Source organism: Triticum aestivum, chromosome 7A (genome assembly GCF_018294505.1).
Source record: "Triticum aestivum cultivar Chinese Spring chromosome 7A, IWGSC CS RefSeq v2.1, whole genome shotgun sequence".
In the NCBI taxonomy this organism is placed as follows: Eukaryota; Viridiplantae; Streptophyta; class Magnoliopsida; order Poales; family Poaceae; genus Triticum; species Triticum aestivum.
The window spans coordinates 620,411,947-620,436,443 of NC_057812.1; the positions used below are offsets into that span (position 1 = coordinate 620,411,947).

The window sequence follows — 24,497 nt, forward strand, 5'->3', positions numbered from 1 at the left end:
GAGAGGCCGCTGCGACGAGAAGAAATCAATGGCTTGATGTGCATATGCTTGCGGTACATGGGATAGGTCAATAATAGCCTCCTCTCCTCCCTCTCGGCCCCCGCGTCGCCTGACCGGGCGACTCGGGCGGCGGCTAGGGTTCCCGAGCGCCGCCTCCCCCACCCCTCATCTTCCTCCTTGTCACCACCTGAGGTGGTCGCCGGCAAGCCCGCGCGACCGCTAGTGACGGTGGCGGCGAGGCCCTTGTCGCTCCTGCAGCGGAGGATCTGGATCCCAGGGGCGGCGACCCCTGCCGGCGTGGCATCGCCGTTCTTGCCCTGAACGGCGCTCGTGGAGGGCTCTAGCCGGCGTCTTCAACTGCAGGGACGGTGGGGTGTCGGCGGCCAGTGGTTACAGCGTGGAGGCCTCCTCTTCCTCGCTAGATCTGGAGGTTTGCCGCCCCCAATTCGCTCCCTCCCCCTTTGTGCTTGTTTTCCCGCGGCTGGTCACTGGATCCGGTGGAGTTTGGGGCTGGTGTTGCAGATCGGGACCGGGGGAAACCCCTGGCCGGCTGGTTCGGCCCGGCATCGACGTCGGCCTTGGGCGACGTTTCCTTCTTGGAGGCGATGTCGTGGTCTCCTTCTGCCCACCTCCGTTCCCTCTCCCGGGTGAAAACCCAAAATCCGGCAGGATTGGGCAGCGGCGGCGCCGTGTGTGTCGTTCCCTCCATGGAGGCGTTGCCTGGGGAGTGTGGATTCGGGCGTAGGGTTGCTGAAGGTGGGGTTTTTGGCCGGCAGCAGGTGTAGTGCCTCTCGCTGTCCCGCTGTCCGCCTCTCTGTTGTTGCTCGGCGGCTTTCCTGCAGCCTTCGGACGTTCTTGGCGCGTGATGGTGTGGCCGGCTTGGTGTGTCCCAATGGCATTCCTCCTGTGTCTTTGGAGCCTGAGGGTTGCGGTCATCGGTTTATGCTAGTAGTGCCCTTTCTTAGTACCTCTTGTAACTAGCTCTCCGATGTGTTGTAAGTTCAGAGTGCCCCCTTATATCTTTTGGGCTTTTCTTGTTGTTCGTTTTTGTGTCGTTTGTATGCTTGGAGATGTCCTAGCGTAGGTGGTGGTCGTCATTTAGCGTCATAGTGGCGTTGATGGCGGAGGAGCCTGCCAAGGTTGGCACCTCAATCTGCTTGGAGATGAACCAGTGAAAGATGGTGGAGACGACACCTGTGAGTGTGTCAGACCGGTTTATGCCCCAGACCCGGTATGTGGCTAGGCTGGGGATTTCGGCTTTCGATGCTAGGATTAGGTGAGTGGTCTGGGTAGTGGCTCAGCTAGCACCCCTTCATCATATGGATAGGAGTATCAGAATATGTTGCCTAGATGGTGGATTCAGGCTTATTGTTGTAACACTTTGTAAGGTCCTCGAGAATAATCAATAAAGTGGCCGTATGCATCTCCCAGATGCAGAGGCCGGGGGTCATCCTCCTTTTTCTAAAAAAAACATATGCTTGCGTTTTTTTCTTTTCATTTTTTTTGAGAAATGTCTTACGAGGGCCTTCCTGGGCCTTCTGGTGCCACCCACGCCAGCTCACGGGCCGTACCGGGCTGGATTCCTAGGCCATGATGAGATGGCATGTACGGAAATAACCCCAACTTCCGAGGGCTTTCACGGGACCGTCTCCCTATAAGTAGCTCGTCACCTCCTAGGTTTCCTTCCATCTATCACCGCAGCGCCGCCTGCTGGCCGCCCTCGTCAGTGTATCTTGGTAGCTCATTCAATCCAAGAGACTTCGAAGCTAGATCTTGCTCGAGTTCTCGTTTAGTTCACTCCTGTTCAATTCTTCTCATCGTTCGCTGGCTGTTTTCTTCTTCGGTCTGGACTTTTTGCACTTTGCATTTCTTTCACAGCAATGGGGATCCGTCCCCGGCGGCGGCGGTGAGGATAAACAAGGTTCGCTCGTCTTAACGGCTGGCTCACGCCTGCCTTGAAGACCTTTAAAAGTAGTCTGAGCCGAAACAGATCTCAAGATCTACCAGTCTTTTGGGTTTTAGTTCTTTGCTGTTTGTGTTGTCTCTTGTCCGACGAGTGCTTAATTTATCGAAGGGGATCAACGGCGATGCGGAAAAACAAGGTTCGCTCGTCTTAACGGCGGGTTCTAATCCGCCTTGAAGACCTTAAAAGTAGTCTGAGCCGATTCATTCATGCCCTTTCAGATTCACTGCTCTTGATCTTTTGTTGATATTTTCAGCACTCTTCTTTTATCCCTTTGGTTTTATTGTTTCCATCAATATCGTTGCGATGATGAGATCTATCAGTGTTGAAAGCAGATCCCTGCTTTATGAGTCTGGGAAATACCATTTCCTCCTGAGCGGTTACCTGAGCAACTCTCCTCATCCCCACCGCAGATTTATTTTTTCGGTGTTACTTGCATTGTCTATTGACGGTATTCTTTCTGGATTTAGCATTCTGGTGAGCAAACAAATCTTTATTTCAGTATTTCAGCTGTAGATGCACAAATGGAATTTGAAGATTAAAACTTGCAAATCAAAACAGATGAAAACATGACACAACAGGAATGCCCTGTGAACCTATTTTACGGGGAAGAGTAGGATGTGATGTCTATTTTTTATTGACTTTCAAATGTGTATGTATAAATTAAATAGGAAAAGAAAATTAAAAACTATACATAAGAGCTGGTCTAAAAGACCAAAAGAATGTACGGCCTAGGGGAGAGCTAATGAAAGGCAGGCCCAATTGATTTCCATTGATAAAGATCTTCGGGAAAAAAAGGTAGGAGCACATTAATTCTCGAAAAGAAAGGTTGGAGTACATTAAAAGGGTCTCTGAAATGAGCAAGGTCAGTATGAAACTGACCAACTACAAGATGGGGATTCCATTGGGGATGGATGGATTTTCAACAAATGTTCACAAAATCAGAATGAAAGAATTGATGGGCCTGTGTTCTCAACCACCCCAATGAAGTACTTTCATTGAAAGAATTCCCTAGTATTCTGTTATGTCATTAGCAGCCATAAGAGTACTTCATGTTTCGGCCATAACCATTTGGTAGTCAATGGTGGATAAAAATGTCAAAATAGAGATTGATGCCCATTAACAGCCTGATAATCCTTCTGATTACTGTCATGCTGTAATTGTCAGTATTGTTCATAGGCCTCTTTAGACAGGCAGGTGAAAACAACCTTCCAGATCTTTGGCATTTAGGATATGTCTAGCAGATATTAGATTGTTGATTCCAAAAGGGCGCAGATGGGGCCATTGGTCTTGGAGAACTGCATAATCCGTCCACTTATCAGATCAGAAGAAGATTGTATCACCCTGACCCAAACATGGAGTGGCAATTTCTTTATCCTGTTTATTAATGAATTTGCGATCTTTCTTTGGAAGGAGCTATTATGGATTTCCAAATTCAAGATCCCCAACCTTCATCTTTGGGTCTACAAACAAGGGCATAGGCGCTCATGTCTTCACCTGAAAGACAGTGCCTTGTATATTTATCAAGCTTTTTTGTTACTCCGTTTTTTTAAGTTTGATGCAACTCATAAAAAAGGTGGTCAGAGAAGATAATACACCATAGCAGATTGCAGTCTTTCAGTAGTTCCAAGAAAATGAGCAGTCCCGTTTAATCTTCTTTGAACCGTTTGAATAATATGCATGAAATATTCCTCAAATACCTGAATGGCATTGTACCCTTTTTACAAGCATGAGCAGTCCCGTTGACTCTTTGTTCAGAGGCCAAGGCAAATCATCCACCAACGATTTCAGGTGATCCAACTCCTCAACCTGAGCTCATAAAAATCAGGGTATCATAGCACTAGAGGGAAATCACAGTTAGAAGACAGAGCAAGTGGTCTGGTCAGGTGCCCTGTGAACCTACAGACTTCTAACAGAAACCTGTGCAGTTCCCCCTTGCGATTTTTTTTATTATATAATTTTTTTGCGTTAACATGTTTAGATGATTTTTTGGTTAGCTTCCTTTTCATGTTTTCATTTCTATTGATGGTTTTCTTGGCTGAATTAGCATCGTGCTGTGCAAACAGAGATGCACATTTGCAGAAATTGAAATTTGAAATGAAATCAGCTGAGAACATATACAGACATTGGTAAACTGGAGTGAAGCAAATAAACACGTATGCAAAGGGCTACGTCATCAGACACACTGCTTGCACAACACACTCAGTTCAGTTGAACATTTCCCCGGCACGACAGTGGTTGGGGATCCGTTGGTGGTCGCCGGGGGGCTGCTGGTCCAGGAAATGGACGTTAGACGACGGCGCAGGTGATGTTGTCGCGAGCCGTGAGAAGTGTACTACGTGTGCGTGCGTGCGTGCGTGCATGAGCGATGAGTTTCTTACGTGGAAGCTGTACGTGACCTCCTGGGCGTTGTTGATGAAGCTGAAGGTGAAGTCGGAGTAGGTGACGGTGTCCGGCACGCCGGTGAACTGGACGCCGTCCCAGGGGCCGGAGCGCCAGACCAGGTCGTCGCCGTTCCAGATGAACACCTGGGGGTCGCCGGACATCGCCATGACCACGGGCCCCGGCGGGGGGTCCGACGGGCTGTTCCACGCCGTCAGCGTCCGGCGCCTCCGCGTCCTCGTTCTCGTCCTCCGACGCCATGATCCGCTGGTCCGCCGCCGTCCTCTTCGTTGCATCTTGGCCGCCTCCTGCGAGTCCATGGTTGGCTTCACCATGGCCCCGGCTTCTTGGTAAACAGGGCGTTTATCTCAGAATTCTGCATCTTTGCTAGCTGTGAGGTTAGTCCAGCTGTTGCAAGGATGAATACAGTTTGTTTACCTCGTTGGTCACGACGTCCCACAACCTGTCGCTCGCTAGGATGAGAAACTCCAGAGAGCTGTCGACCACCTCCTGTTGCAGACGGCAGATGTTTCAAATCTCAGAGTAGTACCGTATCAACTAACAATGTTGTTGTCCTCGTGATATGGTTGAAGGGGCCACAAGCCATTAGTCTGAAGACGAATAGGATCTTTGTCACGGACCTTGATCTCTTGATCGGTAACCACATATTGCTTCAGGAGTTCCTAATCCGTATGGGTGAAAGTTTCAGCCGTAGGAGGACATTTCAGGGATTCGAAACTCAGTGCCCAATTAAGCAAAATATGTTCTGCATTGTGTTTTGTTCAAGGTTATATTTCATATTAAGGGAGGTATATAATGCCTATAGCAGACCTGGTATATAATGCCTGTAGCGCTGCTACATAACGCATTGTGCTGGTAACTTTGAGCCTAAAATGCTTATTCGTAGAAACATGATTAGTGACGTTTTAGTACCGGTGATTGTTATAACTCATAATAGATTCATTTATTGCATTCAAATTTGTTGTCTATACATTGTCCAATGTCCTAGTTTTGATCTTTGTCATATACCTGTGCCATTTCAATGGGGTTTATGTTAGTGATATGATGCTTGAGTTGTATGTGATGTGATACGATGCTTGAGTTGTATGTGATGTTGTATGAGTATTGGCTGCCAAATTTATTTGTAGAATGGTGGCTGCAACAGCTAATTTGAACAAATGATCTGATTAGTATTGTAGGCGGTTCTAAGAGACAAATAGCCTCCACATCGTAGAGTATTGCAGGCGGTTGTCAAGAACAAACTGCATGTGTGAAAAAGAAAATCATTGGAGGCGGAGGAACCGCATGTGCTATGAGAAAGGAACAAGTGGTTTTGAAAACTGCTTGTGCTCCGGCGAGTATTAGTGACATAGACTTTTAATACGAAATGAGGAACCGTCGGTGGCCCATGTACGACAACCACTGCCAAAGGCTATTTTTGTACTAGTAATATTTCTCTTCCACAAAAAGTGTTGGAGCCTGTGTGTAAATCTACAACCCACTTTTCTTCTTTCTCCTCCAACTAATTACATATCCGATGTGACATCTCTTATAGCCCGTCTATGTCATCATATTATACTTGCTCTAGCATAGACCACCAACTAACATTTAAGAATTGTGTAAAGACTTAAAAGGTAGTATAAATAAGGAAACCGGTACAAGTAAATGGGCCATCAAGCGTCCTATATGTCCTATATATACTACTGCACGATCTTCACTTGAGGAATAAACAAAATCCATCATCTCATTCATCCACATTGCTAACACAACTCTTTATTTTAGTGTTTCGATTTGATCTATCAAATATGTAGATGGAAGTCTACTTAAGTTTAGCATGGACCGATCGAAAAACCAAAGTGTTGTTGAGAAGATGTAGAGATAAGAGGCATCGGGACCGAAATGACTTCTTAGTTAAGCATAGGATTTCCCGACAACGCCATGGTTAGAACTACCTTGTTTGATTTTCGTGTCATCCAAAATTTGATGGCTCGGAAAGATCCATTTGTCGTGGAGTTTGTAGGTGTACCTTCCGCGTGATAGTAGCCGTGTAGGAACCTTGTTCCCTCTGTACGGCGCCTGTTTGTACTTTTTGGTGCTAACAACTCTTTATGGTCTCCTGTGACATGGATTATCTTCTCTGTGATCCCATGGGGTACTCATTCCAAAAGCCTGTTACCGACCTCCATATAGGGAGGCTGCTTTTGTCACGTGGATATCAATTATGATTCTTTCTAATATCTAACTATCAATGCAAATGCTCTTGATGAGGGAAATCTATTAAGACGAGGATTATGTACATGTTCCTCCTTGTATACCTATGTATCTTTCCATTTGATTTTTGTCCTATACCTACATCTCACCTTTGTGAATAGCAAAGGCATTGCAAAAATGTTGCATGCATAAATATCTCAAAATGACAATCGGGGATAGCAGACTCGGCTGGGGGTGTGCCAAATCTATGGCGCAAGGTCCCTGGAGTGAAGGCTCCGGACATGGAGGCGGTGGCATCCCCTCGATGTGACACGAGGAGGCTTCATGTGGTGGTGCATGGGGCGGCAGATCAAGGGATCCCGTACCGGGTTCTTGGAGTATCGCTGTTGAAGCTTTCTCTGATGTATATGGTAGTTGATGCAGGAGATCCACAGCCCTCTGGAGTTTTGCAGATTGAAAGACGACTGTGGGTTCAGGGAGGTGCGGCTGTGGTGAAAACCATGCCAACTTCGCTCATGGCGGACGATGGCGGCAGTGGCGGGGCATGAACCAAATATTAGGGAGGGGGCAGATGAGTTTATTATGACATAGAAAAGGCTACGGTGATCAGAGAGCCGGTGGATTTAGAGTGATTAGCAGATAAATAAGCATATTTGACAAAATTTCCTCCAAGAAGGGGGGACTAAGGCCCAGAATTGTCCCGCCGACCATTTGATGACGACATTTTATGTCGTTTCTTTGTTAGCATTGTTGCTGCAGCTGTCGTCTTCCCGCCCAGGCCGCTCTGGGCAAACCTAGATCCGGGTCTTCGGGATCAGACGATGACGTGCAAGGTGCCGTTTACTCTCATTGGTGCATCTTTTTCTAGAGCATGTGCATGCTAAAGGAGTCCTGAGGTGGAGTGCGTGGTCTTACGAGTGGAAGACGACGAGTCTTGACGGTGTGGTGTAGCCGGGTCTCGGCGGCGGACTCTTGATGATGAACGAGCACAGGGCAATGGCTATGTTCAGTTCTTCCCATTGTTTGATGTTTTCTTCTTCGTGGTCGACTTTTGCTCTTTCCATTTTTGACAACAATGGGGATCCGTCCTCGGCGCCGGCGGTGAGGAAAAACAAGGTTCGCTTGTCTTAACGGCTGGCTCACGCCTGCGTCGCAAACCTTAGAAGTAGTCTGAGCCAAAGCAGATCTCAAGGATCTACGAGTTTTTTTTGAAACAAGTCTATGAGTCTTTTTGGTGTTTACTTCTCTCCTGTTTGCGCTGTCTTTTCTCCGACTAGTGTTAATCGGAAGGGATGAACGGTGATGAGGAAAAACAAGGTTCGTGTTGACACACGAACACGTCACGTGTATCCTTGACGCTGGGGGTGATGCACCGCAGCTCACGTCGAAGGAGATCCGACCAACAGCGCGATACGCAAGACAGTCAGTGGGCGCTTTTGAAGACCCGAAACCCCACACGCCCGGGAGGGACCCCGTCAGGGAGTGCGGCGGCTATGGGCTGCCCTAGGTCGATTCGCTCGCCCTCCAATGCGAAGAACGAACGAATAACGAGAAAGAAAAATACAAGGGTAGGGGATAAAGATAGATGAACACAAAAGTGTAATAGATTGATTGGTTCGATTGGTGTTGTTTCAATCGGCCGTCACCCCCAACATATATAAGAGGCGGCTGGACTTCCCGTACAAGCAAAGGATTTATCTAGGCTTTCCTTACAAGAAAATTACATCAATTCACGTTCAAAACCCTAGTCAAATTCGGACTGATTTTGTCCGAACTTTCCAAAACTGTTTGGTTTAAACTGGCTGCACCTTGCTGGTCCTTTTTGTGGTGGTAAACGATCTCGGATGAAAACAAGCCCAAAAGCAATCTTGACCGTTTCGACGAGACGAACAACTTTCATGTTGAACGTTTTTCGATTTGAGGCCTTCTTCTGGACCAAAACGGTCACGCAGAACACCTGTTCGCTCGCACTACCCATCAGACCTATGTCTGGTGGGGCGCGCCACATCTCGCCTCGTGACAAGGCTGCACTCCGATAGCTCTAACTTTTGCATACGAACTTGGATTGGGACGATTTTTATATCAAAATCAACCGTCTCGACGAGACGCACAACTTCCAGGTAGAACATTTTTCCATCCGAGATTATCTGAATAACCTTTTGAGCCCATCTTCAACTTCTCGTCCGATTGACTATCACAGCCTCTAACCCGGCAAGTTTTCCATCCGAGTAAGCTTTCCATACCGGCAATGTTTCTACCCGGCAAGGTTTCACTCCGGCAAGGTTTGTACTCCGGCAAGGGTTCCTCCCTGACAAGGTTTCTCCCCCGGTAAGATTTCACACCGGTAAGCTTCCACACCGGCGATCTTTCTATGCCGGCAAGCTTTCCACGCCGGCAAGCCTTCACACCGGCAAGATTTTACCCCGGCAATGTTTTCGCCCCGGCATGCTGCTTTATGATCGTGCCACTTTTGAGCGTCAACACATGCCCCCCTGTTTTTCGGTAAAGCTAGCGTGCCGAAAAATACTTGTACCAAGTTTGTTCTAAGGACGATGTCAACACTCCATCGGCCATTTATATGTTCTTAGGACGATAAGTATATATCGGCCATGTCTTGTGTGAACTTTCTGATGCAAACTTGGGTGAAACCTTCTCAGCTTCATTAACAATTCGATGATAAAGTTCCATAGATATGTATCTCAATGTCATCCTCCGAACCATATTGTTCACCCTTTTGCTAGGATTTTGTAGACAATCAACAATAAACTTTCTCCAATCCTTACTTTCGCCTGTATAAAAATTTCATTAGTGGCCGAAGCTGTGGACTTCGGTTCGGCCTTACCTATGTTGACGAGACTAAGCATCGGCTATTGAGAGAAATGCAATACAACATGATGGACATGGTAGCCGGATGCTTGCTATGCCAACTCTCTCCAATTGTCATGTCTAAATATATGAACAATTTTAATGCAACCCAAGGTAAATTCTTCATCTAGACATACCCCAAGATAAACTATAAGTGATTCGTCAAAACACATTGATAACCCTTGGATATTTGTTGCATTACTCATAACGAATCACCAAAAGCCTCAATATGTATAGCACCTATAGCAAGTAAAAGAGTCAATCCGAATAACAATGCATATTCGGCCTTGATTAATCGTGCATAAAAATATTCTAAGCGGCACGAGGCTTCAAAAAATAGTACCATAAAGAAATATATAAACAACACCAACACTTTGGCCATTGCTATGAATTGAACCATCAATACATAATCTCCATAGTACTAGAGAGACAAGGCTAATATTAATATTATGCATGACATTAATCCGATATTCAGTAACAAAATCAACTATGATTTGGCCTCTTATAAATCTCAAAGATGCATAAGCCAAATCATATCCAAACAAAGTATAAGCCCACCAACCAATTCTGCAGCTATGAATTGGTCTATGTAGCATATATTCAATGACATCGGTCATGATGTCTCAACTCCATTCAATCATAATATAGGTATACATATAAATTTTCATGAGCACGTACCTTGTCTCGCTCTCCAATCAAACTAAGGACAATGTTAGAATACTACACCGGCCATGCATTGACATACTCTTAGGACGATAGATAAATATCGTCCATTACCATGTAAACTTCATTCAAAGCACATATAGCCGAAATAAACAAATGAAATGACAACTCAAGTATTTCGGCCCTTTGGATCAGCAACAAACTTGCAGCTAATCAAATGTATAGTGACTTGGTAATACCCTCTCATGGCGTAAGAAATTATATTGCATCCATGGATTAAAATAAGCCCATTGAGGGTTACCAATCATACCTGATGACGAATTCCATGGCATAGGCGTTAATGGCATAGTTGAAGAATATGGATAATGTGTAGACCAAAGATGTTGAAACCTTCGGCTTGGTCCTTCATAGTTTTTACTCTTTTCCTTCTTCACTTTTGCCGCACTTCTTGTAATGGAGGCTTGCACATAATTCTTATTTTGAGCACTTCCTTTGGGAACCCATGCCATTTTCCTTTCTTCAAGTTCTTGTGCACTAAGTTTGTGTAATTCCCTCTTTTGCCAATACGATAAGCCGAGTGGGCATCTCGGCTGTGATTCTGTTTTGACCAATGGCAGTTCCTTTTTGGCCTTATGCACTCTCAACTTCTTTTCTTCAGATTTGGCACTTTGACTCTCAATAATTGATTGCTTTGTCTCATTGCCTTTAGTAGCCAATGTTAACACTTTAATTGGCTCTTTTATATTTGAGATCAAATCTGAAGTTGCACTCTTACGATCATCTCTTTTAATACGGTAAACTTGCTTGACCACCTCTTTCTTCATCCTTGAGCTCTGGACCGATTCCTTATGATTGAAACGGTCTTTAACATGTGATTGTTCAGATATTAATCTTCTCGGAGCTGCATAATATTGGTGAGATGGTCTAAAATAAGATGGAGAATGTGCCCTTGTATCATACCTGTCCCATGATGGATATGGATCTATATGAGCATAGGGAGACATCCACGGCATTGGCATTGGCGCCCCAAAATAAGGATATGCATATGTTGCATTAACATTCTCACTTTGCCAATACCGATCCTTATATTTGCCCCTTGGGGGTGATCTTGGTTTCTTTGCATGATTGGGCCGATAAACATTCTTCTCTTCACTCTTCTTTTGATATTTATCCAATAGTTCAGCGAAGGTGATTTTTGATCTCTTACACTTGCGCTTATTTCGGCATTTGTTTCCTTTTGGTTTGCTTTCATCGATCATTGGATTTCCTTGCTGCCCCCCAGTCCTTGGCGTCTCCATTGTAGTTTCGATGGAATTCTTGCCCTCAAGATTATGTTCATTATGCTCTTCGACAACTTCTTTACTTGAAAGCTTGATCCCATCACCTGCAGTTTTTACCTTCTCTTCAAATGGATCGGCTTGAAGCAGCCGATGCAAAAACTTTCTACCATCAGGACCAATCGGAATAAACTGGTCATCTCTTGGTGTCTCAACAAATTTCAATCGTCCTTTATCAATGGCTGATTTAACTATTTGACGAAACATGTTACAATCCTCAAAATTATGCTTGGACAAATCATGCAACTTACAATACATTCGTCCCTGTACAGATGGCTCAACATAGTGATCAAGAATTCTAATATAATCATTCCTCAACAACAAATCAAAGATTTTATCACACATGTTTGAATTAAAGGTAAACCTTTTATTTTCTAGCCGATCTTGATGTGAGAACGGCTTTGGAGTTAAGCAAACGAATGGTTCAGATTTTTGCACCACACCATTCGGCTATGCATTGTGTTTTGCACTCTATTTCCGATGTCTTTGGGTAAGATATTATACTAGCATCGGTTTTCTCAATAGAATTTAACCTTGGCTTTAAATTTCTAAAACGAAAATAGTTAGAACATACATGTCTCAATTGATACCAAGTGCAAGCCAAGTATGAAATAAGCAAAGCTACCCAAATAGATATGAACTTTAGATAAAGCAACGGGGAAAGCTTTGGCTGTAATAATAAGTCACTATCGGTCTTTATAAATGGCGTAATGGGTTGACCGATATGCTCAATAACAACTTTATTGCTAACAAGTAAATTACCCTTCTTCATTGGTCTTTCAAAATTACTTATGAGGATTTTTCTAATAGATGCATCAATAATAAAGTCCCTGACCAAATCTGAAAATAGGTAAATTACTTGCTAAACATACCTTTTCAAATATGTTGGGAGAGCACGATGGTGGTGTGACTTGAACAATATCTTGCTCCGCCTTTGGATGGCTCCCCAACGCCTCTTCATCATCTTTTTCTTGATTCCGTGCATCATTACACTGAAATTTTTTGTCGGCCGAACTTTGTTCGGCTACTTGTTCTTGTCCTTGAAGTTCATCGATTTCTCTGGCACAAAACTCATAGGGCAGGAAGTAGGTTCCATTAACTTTGGAAAAATCAAATATGGTCGCTTTGCTATGCTTTCCATGCCCTTTCTCAATAATGTTTGCCTCTTTGGAATTGATGGATTTGGGATATATATAACTTGATTCGGCCTTTTCAACCGAAGCACTTTTAGTTTTCGAATCATCATTCTTTTCACCGGTTATATCAATTGGCAAGGCTTCTTTTCTTTGAGCTAATTCCCTATCAATTCTCTCTTGGTGAAGTACTTGCACCCTATCGCGCAAAGCTTTAACTCCCCTCTCAATTTCAGCCCGCTCTAGTGTAGTTTGCCCCCCAATGCTTTTAGGATATTTCGGCAATGAACTGTTAGTGTTGCCGAAATTTTGCAACTATGTAGGGGGTGTATAATATGCTATGGTACTAGGTGGAGGTGTATGCACTTCTGTATAACGATATGCTCTCTCGCCAATTCTATCGGTTGATGAAGTTTCATCTTCTTGCAAAACTCTAGCCTTTATTACAGCATAATCAGGAAACAACCCCTTTTCATATTGTTCAAGGCAAAGAGCACTAATTCTCTTGTTTTGTGCCAAGCTCTTTTTAATGCAGCCACAACCGCTTCTGGAAGGGATTGCTCCGCAATACTTTCAGATTCTTTCGGCAATGATTTGTGAGTGTTGCCGAAATTCTTGAATTGCCTAGAGTATGCATTATATGCTACAGTATTTGATGACCGCACATGTGTTCCTGTAAAAATTTCATTTATTCGGCTATGACCATTAAGATGCGGGGCCGAATTACGAACATCTACAGTTGCATACGGTGCTGAAAAATTACTAACATGAGGTGTAGCATATGATGGTTGAGAGTGACTGGCCGGATAGCTAGTAGTAGCATGGCCAATTCTCCCATTCATCGGCAAGGTTGGATTCACATATTGCAAATTAGTTGCCGATGAATAAAAAGGTGAAACACTTTCTGGTATGCTATTGGAAATTTTAACATGAGGTGTTTCAAATTGATTAACCAAACCCATCATGTTGTTCGTCGGCATATGTATTTGTGGGGTTGCCGATGCATGAGAGTTTGGATACATATGTTGTATGTTGCTAAAATCATAAGAATTTGAAGCATGAAGATTGCTTTGCATCGGGCCTTGCGCATAATTAGATGCATGATTGATAAAACTAGGGCTAGCCGATACATTATGCTCATTAGGTGATCCAGCAACAACATATGGATTATTTGCATCTACAAAGGGGAATTGGGAATTCATATTACCTTTGTAGATTGCAGCAACTTGATGACGATCTCTTCGTAGCAATAATGGACTGGAGACCGTTCAAAGCTTCTTCCCCAGCGGAGTCGCCAAAAAGTGTGTTGACACACGAACACGTCACGTGTACCCTCGACGCCGGGGGTGATGCACCGCAGCTCACGTTGAAGGAGACCCGACCGACAACGCGATACGCAAGACAGCCAGCGGGCGCTTTTGAAGACCCAAAACCCCACACGCCCGGGAGGGACCCCGTCAGGGAGTGCGGCGGCTATGGGCTGCCCTAAGTCGATTCACTCGCCCCTAGAGCCTCGTGGATCGCTGCCCTCCAATGCGAAGAACGAACGAATAACGAGAAAGAAAGATACAAGGTTAGGGGATAAAGATAAATGAACACAAAAGTGTAATAGATTGATTGGTTCGATTGGTGTTGTTTCAATCGGCCGTCACCCCCAATATATATAAGAGGCGGCTGGACTTCCTGTACAAGCAAAGGATTTATCTAGGCCTTCCTTATAAGAAAATTACATCAATTCACGTTCAAAACCCTAGTCAATTCGGACTGATTTTGTCCGAACTTTCCAAAACTGTTCGGTTTAAACTGGCTGCACCTTGCTGGTCCTTTTTGTGGTGGTAAACGATCTCGGATGGAAACGAGCCCAAAAGCAATCTTGACCGTTTTGACGAGACGAACAACTTTCATGTTGAACGTTTTTCGATTTGAGGCCTTCTTCTGGGCCAAAACGGTCACGCAGAACACCTGTTCGCTCGCGCTACCCATCAGACCTATGTCTGGTGGGACGCGCCACATCTCGCCTAGTGAGAGGGCTGCACTCCGATAGCTATAACTTTTGCATACGAACTCGGATTGGGACGATTTTTGTACCAAAATCAACCGTTTCGACGAGACGCACAACTTCCGTGTAGAACATTTTTCCATCCGAGATTATCTGAATAACCTTTTGAGCCCATCTTCAACTTCTCGTCCGATTGACTATCACAGCCTCCAACCCGGCAAGTTTTCCATCCGAGTAAGCTTTCCATACTGGCAATGTTTCTACCCGGCAAGCTTTCACACCGGTAAGGTTTCACTCCGGCAAGGTTTGTACTCCGGCAAGGGTTCCTCCCTGACAAGGTTTCTCCCCCGGCAAGATTTCACACCGGCAAGCTTCCACACCGGCGATCTTTCTGTGCCGGCAAGCCTTCACACCGACAAGCTTTCACACCGGCAAGATTTTACCCCGGCAAGGTTTTCGCCCCGGCATGCTGCTTTATGATCGTGCCACTTTTGAGCATCAACAGTTCGCTCGTCTTAACGACGGGTTTTCATCCGCCTTGAAGACCTTAAAAGTAGTCTGAGCCGATACATCATGCCCTTCAGATTCATCCATATTATGTTACTGTTCTGTATTTTCAGTTCAGTTCTGTATCAGTGTTAATCGGTGGTGGATTTTTTTTGCGGTGATGAGATCTTTCAGAGTTGAAAGCAGATCCCTGCTTGATGAGTCTGGGAAATACCATTTCCACCTGAGCGGTTACCCGAGCAACTCCACATCCCCATTGCAGTTTTTTTTGTGTTACTAGAATACCTGTTGACGTTTTTTTGTGGATTTAGCATTGTGCAAATAAATCTTCCCGTTTAATTCAGTATACCAACACAAATAGAATTTGAAGATTAAAACATGCCAATTGAAACAGACAAGAACATGATATATTGATTTTCAAATGAATGTACAATTTAAAGAGGAAAAGAACATGGAGTAGTACATAAGAGAGCGAAAGAAAGGATAATGTACAGCCTAGGAGAGAAGGACCCAGAGACCCTAATGAAAGCCACCAAGGCTTCAAATTGATGGCGTCTCTTTCTTTGGAAGAAAGGTGCATTCAAAAGGTCTCTGAAATGAACAATGACATTGTGAAACTGACCAACTCCAACAGGAGGATTCGGTCAGGGGCAGATGTATTTCCAACAAATGGTAGCATAATCATAGGACACCTAAGTACCTAACACATATGATACATGTGCTCAATGAAGAAATTCTTTCTTTGAAGGAATTCCCTAGTATTTAGTCTGTTATTCAAAGCAGCCAGAAGAACACTTTTATGTTTAGGCTGACAGCATGAGGACCATTTCTTTGGAAAAGGCTGACAGCATAAAGACCATAACCATTTGGTATTCAGCGGTGGAGAAAAATGTTCAATTGATGCCCAATAATCCTTCCGACTACTGTCATGCCAATTCACCCTCTTTTCTTGTAACTGCTGTTACTGTTCATAGGCCTCTTCAGACAGATCAATCTTTCAGACCTTTGGTAATTAGGATATATATGTCTAGCAGATATTAGATTGTTGAGTGCAAACGAGTGCAGATGAGGCCATTCTTCTTGGAGAACTGAATAATCCGTCCACTTATCAAACCAGAAGAAATTTCTACCACATTTAAGGAAAAAGAATTTCACATTCTTCCTGAAAGGAAGGGAGGATTAGTAAAGTCCTATCTGTTGCTGCTTTCTCCAGACCGCCGGAAGAAGCATGAAAAAAAAGCTCGAACGGTACTATCCCTCCATCACCCCAGAATGAAAGGGGTGAGTGACAATATCTTTGTAGGTGTTTAATAATTTCAAGCAGTACCTCCATCAAAAGGAACAGTTGTTGTTTTGAGCAGAGGGAGGGCCATTCTGATAGTAGACCTCCCAAACTAAATTAACCCAGGGGATATCCTGTTTATTAATGAATTTGTGAATGTTCTTCAGAAAATCAGAAGTAAGGAGTTATTATGGATTTTCAAATTCAAGATCCCCAAACCTCCTTCATCTTTGGGTCTACAAACGAGGTCCCAGCCGCAAAGGGATTTAGTGCATTTGCTCATGCCCTTCTCAACCCAAAAGACAGTGCCTTCTATATTTGTCAAACTCTTTGATTCCTTTTTGAAGTTTGATGGGACTTATAAAGAAAGGTGGGCAGAGAAGATAATACTCCATCCGTCCCAAAATAAGTGTCTCCATCTTGTTCGAGACACTTATTTTGGGATGGAGGGAGTACAACATAACAAATTGCAGTCTTCCAGTAGTTCCATGAAAATGAGCAGTCCCGTTTAATCAAACTTTGGGCAAGGCAGAGAGGAATCCCCAGATACCTGAATGGCATTGTACCCTTTTCCAAGCATGAGCAGAGCAAGGTAGAATACAGAGCAAGCGGTCTGGTCAAGTGTCCTGTGAACCTTCTAACAGAAACCTGAGCAGTTCTTTCATCCCCACTGTGATATTTTTTCTTCTCATATCATCTTTTTTGGGGTTAACATGTTTATATGATTTTTTTTGGCTTTAGCATCTTGTCCACATTTTCATTTCTATCGACGGTTTTCTCGTCAGAATTAGCATTGTGCTGTGCAAACAGACCGCCTGGTCGGAGCCGCACATTTAAAGAACTTGAAATTTGAAATGAGAACAGCTGAGAACATACATGATCAGTACAGGCATCGGTAGACTGGAGTGAAGCAAATAAACACGCATGCGAAGGGCTACATCATCAGACACACTGCTTGCACAACACATTGCCCTGCGAACACCTACGCGCTTCGAGGAGGAATGTTCACTTGCCCGGTGCGACAGGGGCTGGGGATCTGTTGGTGGCCGCCGCCGGGGGCTGCTGGTCCAGGAAACGGACGACGACGCAGGTGATGTTGTCGGCGCTTCCCCTCCGCGTCGCCTCCACGAGGAGCTTCTTGGCCGCCTCCTGTGAGTCCACGATCGGCTTCACCATGGCCACGGCTTCCTGGTAAACAGGGCAAGTCATCTCAGAACTCTGCTTCTTGCTAGCTGTGATGTCAGTTCAGCCTGTAAAGGGATTAGTGATGCGTTTACCTCGTTGGTCACGACGTCCCACAGCCCGTCGCTCGCCAGGATGAGGAACTCCAGGGAGCTGTCGACCACCTCCTCCTGTTGTGTTTCAAAATCTCATGTCAGGGAACAATGTTTCTGTCTTGGTGACATGGTTGGAGAACTCTGAAAATAGATACGAACCTTGATCTCTGGATCGGCAACCACGTACTGCTTCAACAGTTTGTCACCAAATGCCCGAGAAACAGCAAGCACGCCGCCCACACGCCATGTACCTGCAGATTACATTGCCACTGAACAATGAGCCCAAGATTCAGCGCCGAACAGGCAACCAGTAGTCTAAGACACTGACCTGCCCACATCACGAAACCTCCGGCGTCCTCTATCCTCTGCCTTTCATCTGTCTGGTCAGGCTTATGGTCCCTTGACACGGCTATAGCTGAACAATTGAAAAGAACGAGGGTCATGATTCAGGCAAACAACAGAGATATGCACAACTGGAACCGGAGGGAGCTGGGAAATGTGATCCCAAAATGATGTCGCTGGGAGCTTACCATCACCGCCTCTACAAATGACCGCCCTAGAGTCCCCAACGTTTGCCACCACCAGGCGATCGCCAACGAGAATGGCCGTGGAGGCCGTCGACCCTGCATCTCGGTTGTGGGTGGTATCGGCCTTCAGGAGCTCTGAATCCGTATGGGTGAAAGTTTCAGCTGCAGAGGAACGAATATTTCAGTGACTGAAACATCAGTGCCCAATTAACTAATTATATGTTCTGCAATGTGTTCTGATCAAGAGAATGCTAATGTCTAATTCAGGGAAATATATAGCAGTACCAATAGCGGACTTGGTATCGGTGAAGAACTTTGGGTGCTTGATTAAGTTGCTGAAAAGGTTCTGCTTGACGAACTCCGCGGCTCGAGCTCCACCATGGCCTGCGGTGACAGATCAGTTATTAGCCATCGATGCTGCATAAGGCAGTTTGCTGATAACTCTGAACCCAAAATGCTTATTTGCACAATACGATTAGTTTCTTCTGAACCGGGCCGCATATTATCTTACCGTCGAAAACACCGAACAATCCGACGGTCTCTCCATCGACGCCATCGATTCTCGTCTCGTGGAAGTCCTCCATGGAAGATCTTTTCCCTAGACTGCTCGCATAACCATAGCTAAACTTGCCATTCTCACTGCCACGATGGAAAACAAATTAACACCAATCACACAGAACAATGATCCGAGCTAAAATCCTTTAGATACATTTCACAATTAATCACCATCGTCACTAGAATGTTATAACATGCCATAACATCAGCAAGAACAAAATTTCTAGACATGCTAAGACTTCTTCGCCATTTCCAGCATGCATGATCATCAGAAGTTGAAAACTGAACGGCGCGCAGAGACGGCCACGGCGATTGGCGGCGGCGTCCACCACGTCAACCACATCCACGGTTCACCAAGAAAAGAATCGCAGGAGCGCACGACGTACCTGAACCCGCCGCCACTGATAGGCTTGGTGTCCCCGCGGTGCCCCATAGAATCGAGGAGGACGACGGCCGGCCGGATTCCTCTTCAACGCGCAAGCGCAACACGGCCGGCGATGGCAGGCAGCGACGAGGGAAGAAGAACCAATGGTCCCAGGAGGCCCTGGCGCTCGTAAATAAGGAACGAAGAGGAGAAATCGGAGGCAGAAACTCAAGGAGCTCGTGCGGCTAAAAGGGTGGCGGGCCGCGTGCGGTGGCGGGGAGAGGAAGTCGATGGGCGGTGCCGTGCGGGGGCACGTGGCGGCGCGCGAAAGGGAAAGGGGGCGGGGTCAATGCCGTGGACGCGTCGGGAGAGCCCGTGCTTGCAGTCGACGGCTTTTCTTGGATCTCTCGCCCCCATCCCATCATCATGGACACCGTCGTCTCTCCCCGCGCCTCTTCGTGTTGGTTTTGGTTTCGTGACTCGGCTCGACCGGCCGGCCGTCGGCGAATCGAATCGGGGCGGTGGCGCTCGCGGATTAGGTCGTGGACACGAGGCGCTCGCATGCACGTGGCATGGCGAGAGGAAAGCGTGCGTCTCTGGATGGGCGACACGTGTGCGCTTGCGCTGCGGTACACGTTAGAGCGCCCGATAATGGTACCAGGAGTACTGCCCTGACCTGACCGGTCCGTGCACACGTCGGTGTTTCTTTGCTTGGTGCCGTGACGAACTTCTCGCGGCATTGTTGATTCGTGGCTAGCCTTTTACCATTCCCAAATCCTAAAAAGTGGTCGGATGCTCGTTTGCTCGCGCGAGCACGCACCCTGAGAACCGTTCGATCGCAACACGCACGCAGGATTGTGACCCAGGATTTTTTTTGTCGGAGAAGATTTGTCAGCTCGGCGTCCTTCTTACGACAACCATCAACTTGGGGAGGGCCCACCACTACACCCACTCCTCGGTGCTGTTCCCCCAATCCCTTCTCCCCCGCACATCTTGCTCGGCCGTCGTGGGTTGCATCGCCGCCGCAGAAATTGGAGCGCCCGCCGGCTGCCGCACAGGTCGCGGGTGGTGGTTGAGCGCGCGCGGGGCGGAGGCGCGAGAGGCTGCGGTGGTGCGCGCGGGGACTGCAGAAGAGAGGTGGAGTGGGTGAAGGTCGCCGCGGTGCTCTGTCTCCAATCCGCCAAGGGGTGCGGGGTGAAGGTCGCCGGCGACGCTACATTTCCGGCGAGGGGACTTGCCACGGAATTTCTGAGGTAAGAATCACGTTGTTCCCCGCCCTTTTTTCACGGTTCCATTTCTGCTCGGGGATAGTGGTGGCCCTAATCCGTTGACGCGTTTAGGATTCATGGGCACAGGAAGGGGGAGAGGTGATCATGCGCGCAGAGAGGGGAGGCCCTAGTTCATTGTTGTCCCTTCCCAAACATTTTTCCGAGCCCAGTGGGCGGATCCGTTGTGTGCATCTCATGTTAATTCAGTCGAATTGAGTATGTGATTTGCCTGAGATTTGTGTAGGAGTTGCCTGACTCATGTCTATTTTTCATGTTAATTTAGTTGCTTGGAGATTTTGGGATTTTGCCTGAGATTTGTGTAGGAGTTTCCTGGCTCATGTTAATTTGAGTTGCTACGAGATTGTGTAGATTTTTTGTTGTTGGTGGGATTGATGAGTTGCTTCAAGTTTGTTAGGGGTTGCCTAACTAACGTTAATTGAGTTGCCGAATCTAGAGAGGCTGGGGAGTCTTCGGACAAGAGTGCCCATGTTAATTTGAGTTGCCAATATGATGTGGATTTTTGGCAGGTTAATTTATGTTGTGTGAGGTTATTTTTTTGGTGTAGAAATTTGCCATAAGTCAATATATGAGTTGCCTTGACTTTGCAATCCATAATTCATGGTAATTCATATTGTGTTTGCTAAAGTGTTGAGTACCAGGGGGTGGGGTGTGGGTGTCTGGTCTGTTTTGTCACTTTTTTATTTGTTACTTAAGTCATTTTTAGATTTTGGGATTGAGGTAGGATGGAACATCAGCAAGCTCTAGCAAGTTTTTGAGCCATGAAACAGGCAAATATAGTGCTATAAGCAGACAAGTTTTCATCAAGCAGAAGAAATTGTATATGTGGCTAATAATTTTTATACTTTTTCATTTCCCTGATATCCTTTTGTGTTTTTGCAGCATCAACAATGTCTGAGACAAGCAAAAAAAAGTGACGGTCAGGTCGCACAAGCAACCCAACAGGGTGTAGATGAAATAGAGGTAACCGCTTTTTCTCGGGCTGAAATAAAACAGGTGGCAGGGGTGGCACAGGGGCGGTGTTGTTCCTTTTTTACTAGTGTTTTTTCAAGATGAATATGGGGGTGGGACGGGGCGGTGGTGTTATCATGTTCGAGTTATGCGACTATTTTTTTACTAAACAAACAAGCATCATTTTTTTCAGCGTAGGTACGCCCACCACAGCAACAAAACATGCCGGTAATTGTCTATAAGTGTATGCGCACTAAAGAGATCATCTATCACGGGAAGCGCCCATCATACATAGATAGTAATACCAGTGCACCAGATGCATTTAGAAGGCAAGGATATCATGCAAGAGGAGGAATCGAAGCCAAAACGGCGGAGGACAGGCAAAAACGAGGTAAATATGCGTAAACTTAGTAGTTTCCACCGCCCCTTTTTTTTGCTAAGACAGGATGATCATGAGTTTTGCAAGGTATGTATCATGTGATGTGAATGCGTGGCAACTTAGTAAAAAAATCTCGAAAGCATCATGCGTAAGCAAGTTCAGTATTGGAGGCCTCGGATGAGTGCTGTTTTTGTTATTTTTTGGTGCGCATTGGAAGGCTATTTGCCTGGTTTTTTGGTTTTACTTGCTTGGAATTGGTATGTGAGTTGCCAGTATCCGAGAGACGATATCCAGAAAGTCATCTGAATGCACTCTTTTTCGTTTTGTGTAGTAGGAACTAATGGATGGATCAAGCAAAAAGGGCATTCAAGAAGATCATCATGCAGTTAATCGTGATGCCGATCCCTCGCATGCGATTGAATATCATCAAGAGGTGTGTCAGAAAAAAGATTCAATAAATTTGTTGTGTGTTCTTTTAACTTGTTGCGTGTTCTTTTGCAGGGCTAGAGAAGCACACCCTTTATTGGGTACCAGCATCGGGGAAGAAAGAAGATTGCTGCCCGTGGCAAATGTCCGCTAGACATCAACAACAATCCGAGTGTTTCCACAGATGGTGATGGAAATGTTGAGAAAGACACTGCTGTGGAACAACCACCAAAAGCAAAATGTCAAAAGACCAGATCTAACGAGGTAATACACAGTCGCTTCACTTTTGATCAACACTTGCCCAAGTTCTGCTGTCAAATTGCCTAACTGTCCAGGAAATACACATGTTTCATCTGTTGTTGTATTTTTCTTCTAGGATAAGAGAAACAAGGCATCGTCTGCAAGGCTTTTCAAGCTGAATAAACTTCTTGTACATGTTCAACAAGGCCAAGCTCAAGTCACTTTCAGTCAATTTCTGACACAGGTACCATAAATCCATCTCTATATGAAAACAATTGTTGCATAGTAGTAATCCTTTCTTGCCTAACATTATTTTTCTTCAACCGGCTTTTTTTTACATTCATTTCTTTCTTGCTTAATCATGACATGTAAGTTGCCTAAACATATCACCAAAGTTGCCGAAAACACCTAAAATTTTGCTTCAGAAGAATACCCATGCCAGTTTCATGTTTGATTCACAATACTACTGAATTTGCACGAAACAAGCCCTAAAACTTTGCCTACCATTGTTTTCTTGCAACCAGTTTTTTTACACATCATTTTCGTCCTTTGCTTAAACATAACATGTAAGTTGCCTAAAACATAGCACTTATCTGGCTAAAAACTTCTGGAGTTTTGCTTCATAATAACCATACCGGTATTTCTTGCTTCACATTTGTCCTAATTTTGCCCAAACAAACCCTCAAACTTGCCTACCATTATTTTCCTTCAACCAGCCTTTTTTTACATTGACTCCCCACCCTTTTTGCTCTACCTTAACATGTAAGTTGCCTAACCATAACACTTAACTTGCTTAAAACAACCAGTCTTTGCACAACACTCCTGGATTTGTCCAAATAGGGCTTGAAGCTTCCGAAACATCTACACACACACCTTGCTTACGATCTACAGTTGCTCAAAACAGGCCAAGCAAGTTGCTTTACCAGTAAACATACTTGTGTTTCTACCAACTTATTAAGCAGAACAACAAACCCATCAAATCAATTAGGCAGAAAATCTAACATTTGCAGTAATTAATAGCACCTGTGCAACTTTGTATTTCTGTTTTTTCATCCAGTACATGCTCTTACACATTTTTTTCAAAACTGCAGCCTTATACAGATCATGGGGAAAGAGAAAGGGAGGCTTGTGTTCTTCAGTAAGCCAGGGGACAGGGATGAAAGAAGCACACAACCATGGGGGAAAGTGAAAGTTAAATCTGACCTTTTTTTGTGCTTCTTCTACCCTTAGTCAATATGAATTGCCTGGAGAACAAATCCTAAACCAGCCACCATTGGAGGATTGTGGAGAGTTTTCTGGATCTGGGAGTTGTTCCTTTGTGGCTTGGGAGAGAGAAGAAGATGGGGCTGGGCGATTTGGTGGGGAGAAAAGGAGACGCCCAGGGGGGGTGGAGGAGGGAAACACATGGGGGAGGGAGGATCAGGTGAGTTCCGCGGCTCGATGGTTGGGTGCAAGGAATCGGGAGCGGGGGCCAGGTACTTTCCTATTCTGGATAGGAGGGACAGAAAATTACTATTTTGGGAGGGCTGCTAGGGAACGCTAGGGAGCAGCCGGCTGCTCCCTCTAGTTCTCAACAGAAATGCACAAGGGTCAAAGCGAAAACCGCACGCTCGAAAAAATTGGATCGCTCGAGGAGATCAAGGAGGCGACTAGGGGTCCCTTGCGCGCCGCCGGTGACGCCACTGGTTCCCTCTCTCTCCGTCGGCCGCTCCGACGGCGGAAGGGAGGGGGAACCTCGGGTCTGTTCACTAGGTTGATGTGTGGTAGGGTTAGGGTTGAGGGAGACGCTGCCGAGGCCGTTGCGGTGGTGTCGCGTCGGAATAAGTTTCTCCGGGCTCCGTTCGTGGTCAGGCAAGGCTTTTGTCTTCGTTTAGGAGCCAACGGTGTTGGGGATCCCCGGATCTCGTTGAGGTCGCGGGCTATGGTGGTTGGAGGTCCATCGGCACTGTCCGTTTGAATCCTCAGATGGGCGATGGAGGTAGGGAGACGAAGACCTTTCTTCTTCCTTGTTGGTACGATTTGCCGCTGCTGTTCTTCTTCCTCTATGCTGATGCTGGTGGGAGATCCTGCTTTGCCCGGGCGGATGGCTCGGCCGCGGTGCTGGACCGATCGGATGACTCGAGTTCTCTTCCTTTTGGAAGGGACACTTT

At 45.7% G+C, this 24,497-nt stretch overlaps 1 protein-coding gene, 1 long non-coding RNA gene and 2 other non-coding genes across 4 annotated transcripts; 3 read left to right on the forward strand and 1 right to left on the reverse strand.

Annotated features, from left to right (window-relative positions):
- The first annotated feature begins 2,264 nt into the window (after positions 1 to 2,264).
- LOC123155258 (small nucleolar RNA snoR128) lies at positions 2,265 to 2,355 on the forward strand. The gene has a single exon (XR_006477314.1). It is a non-coding gene; the product is annotated as a small nucleolar RNA snoR128 (small nucleolar RNA).
- Positions 2,356 to 15,212: 12,857 nt separating this feature from the next.
- On the forward strand, positions 15,213 to 15,303 carry LOC123155259 (small nucleolar RNA snoR128). The gene has a single exon (XR_006477316.1). It is a non-coding gene; the product is annotated as a small nucleolar RNA snoR128 (small nucleolar RNA).
- A 1,871-nt stretch (positions 15,304 to 17,174) lies between these two features.
- Positions 17,175 to 19,321, reverse strand: LOC123148702 (probable protein phosphatase 2C 59). The gene is made up of 8 exons (XM_044568193.1): positions 19,088 to 19,321; positions 18,658 to 18,785; positions 18,432 to 18,530; positions 18,150 to 18,308; positions 17,948 to 18,034; positions 17,779 to 17,870; positions 17,620 to 17,694; positions 17,175 to 17,530 (listed from the first exon to the last, which is right to left on the reverse strand). Exons 1-8 carry the CDS (start codon positions 19,132 to 19,134, stop codon positions 17,348 to 17,350), a joined length of 870 nt encoding a protein of 289 aa, XP_044424128.1. The 5' UTR covers positions 19,135 to 19,321; the 3' UTR covers positions 17,175 to 17,347.
- Positions 19,322 to 20,009: 688 nt separating this feature from the next.
- LOC123148703 (uncharacterized) lies at positions 20,010 to 23,649 on the forward strand. Its single transcript, XR_006474076.1, has 7 exons — positions 20,010 to 20,318; positions 21,234 to 21,314; positions 21,496 to 21,693; positions 22,013 to 22,114; positions 22,183 to 22,371; positions 22,484 to 22,591; positions 23,439 to 23,649. It is a non-coding gene; the product is annotated as an uncharacterized lncRNA (long non-coding RNA).
- Positions 23,650 to 24,497: the final 848 nt, after the last annotated feature.

Coding starts and splice junctions, on each gene's coding strand:
- LOC123148702 (XM_044568193.1), bottom strand. CDS start 19,134: ATGGGGCACCGCGGGGACACCAAGCCTATCAGTGGCGGCGGGTTCAG. Junction 18,786..19,087: donor ATCAGTGGCGGCGGGTTCAG/GTACGTCGTGCG, acceptor CCATCGTGGCAG/TGAGAATGGCAAGTTTAGCT. Junction 18,309..18,431: donor CGATACCAAGTCCGCTATTG/GTACTGCTATAT, acceptor GTTCCTCTGCAG/CTGAAACTTTCACCCATACG.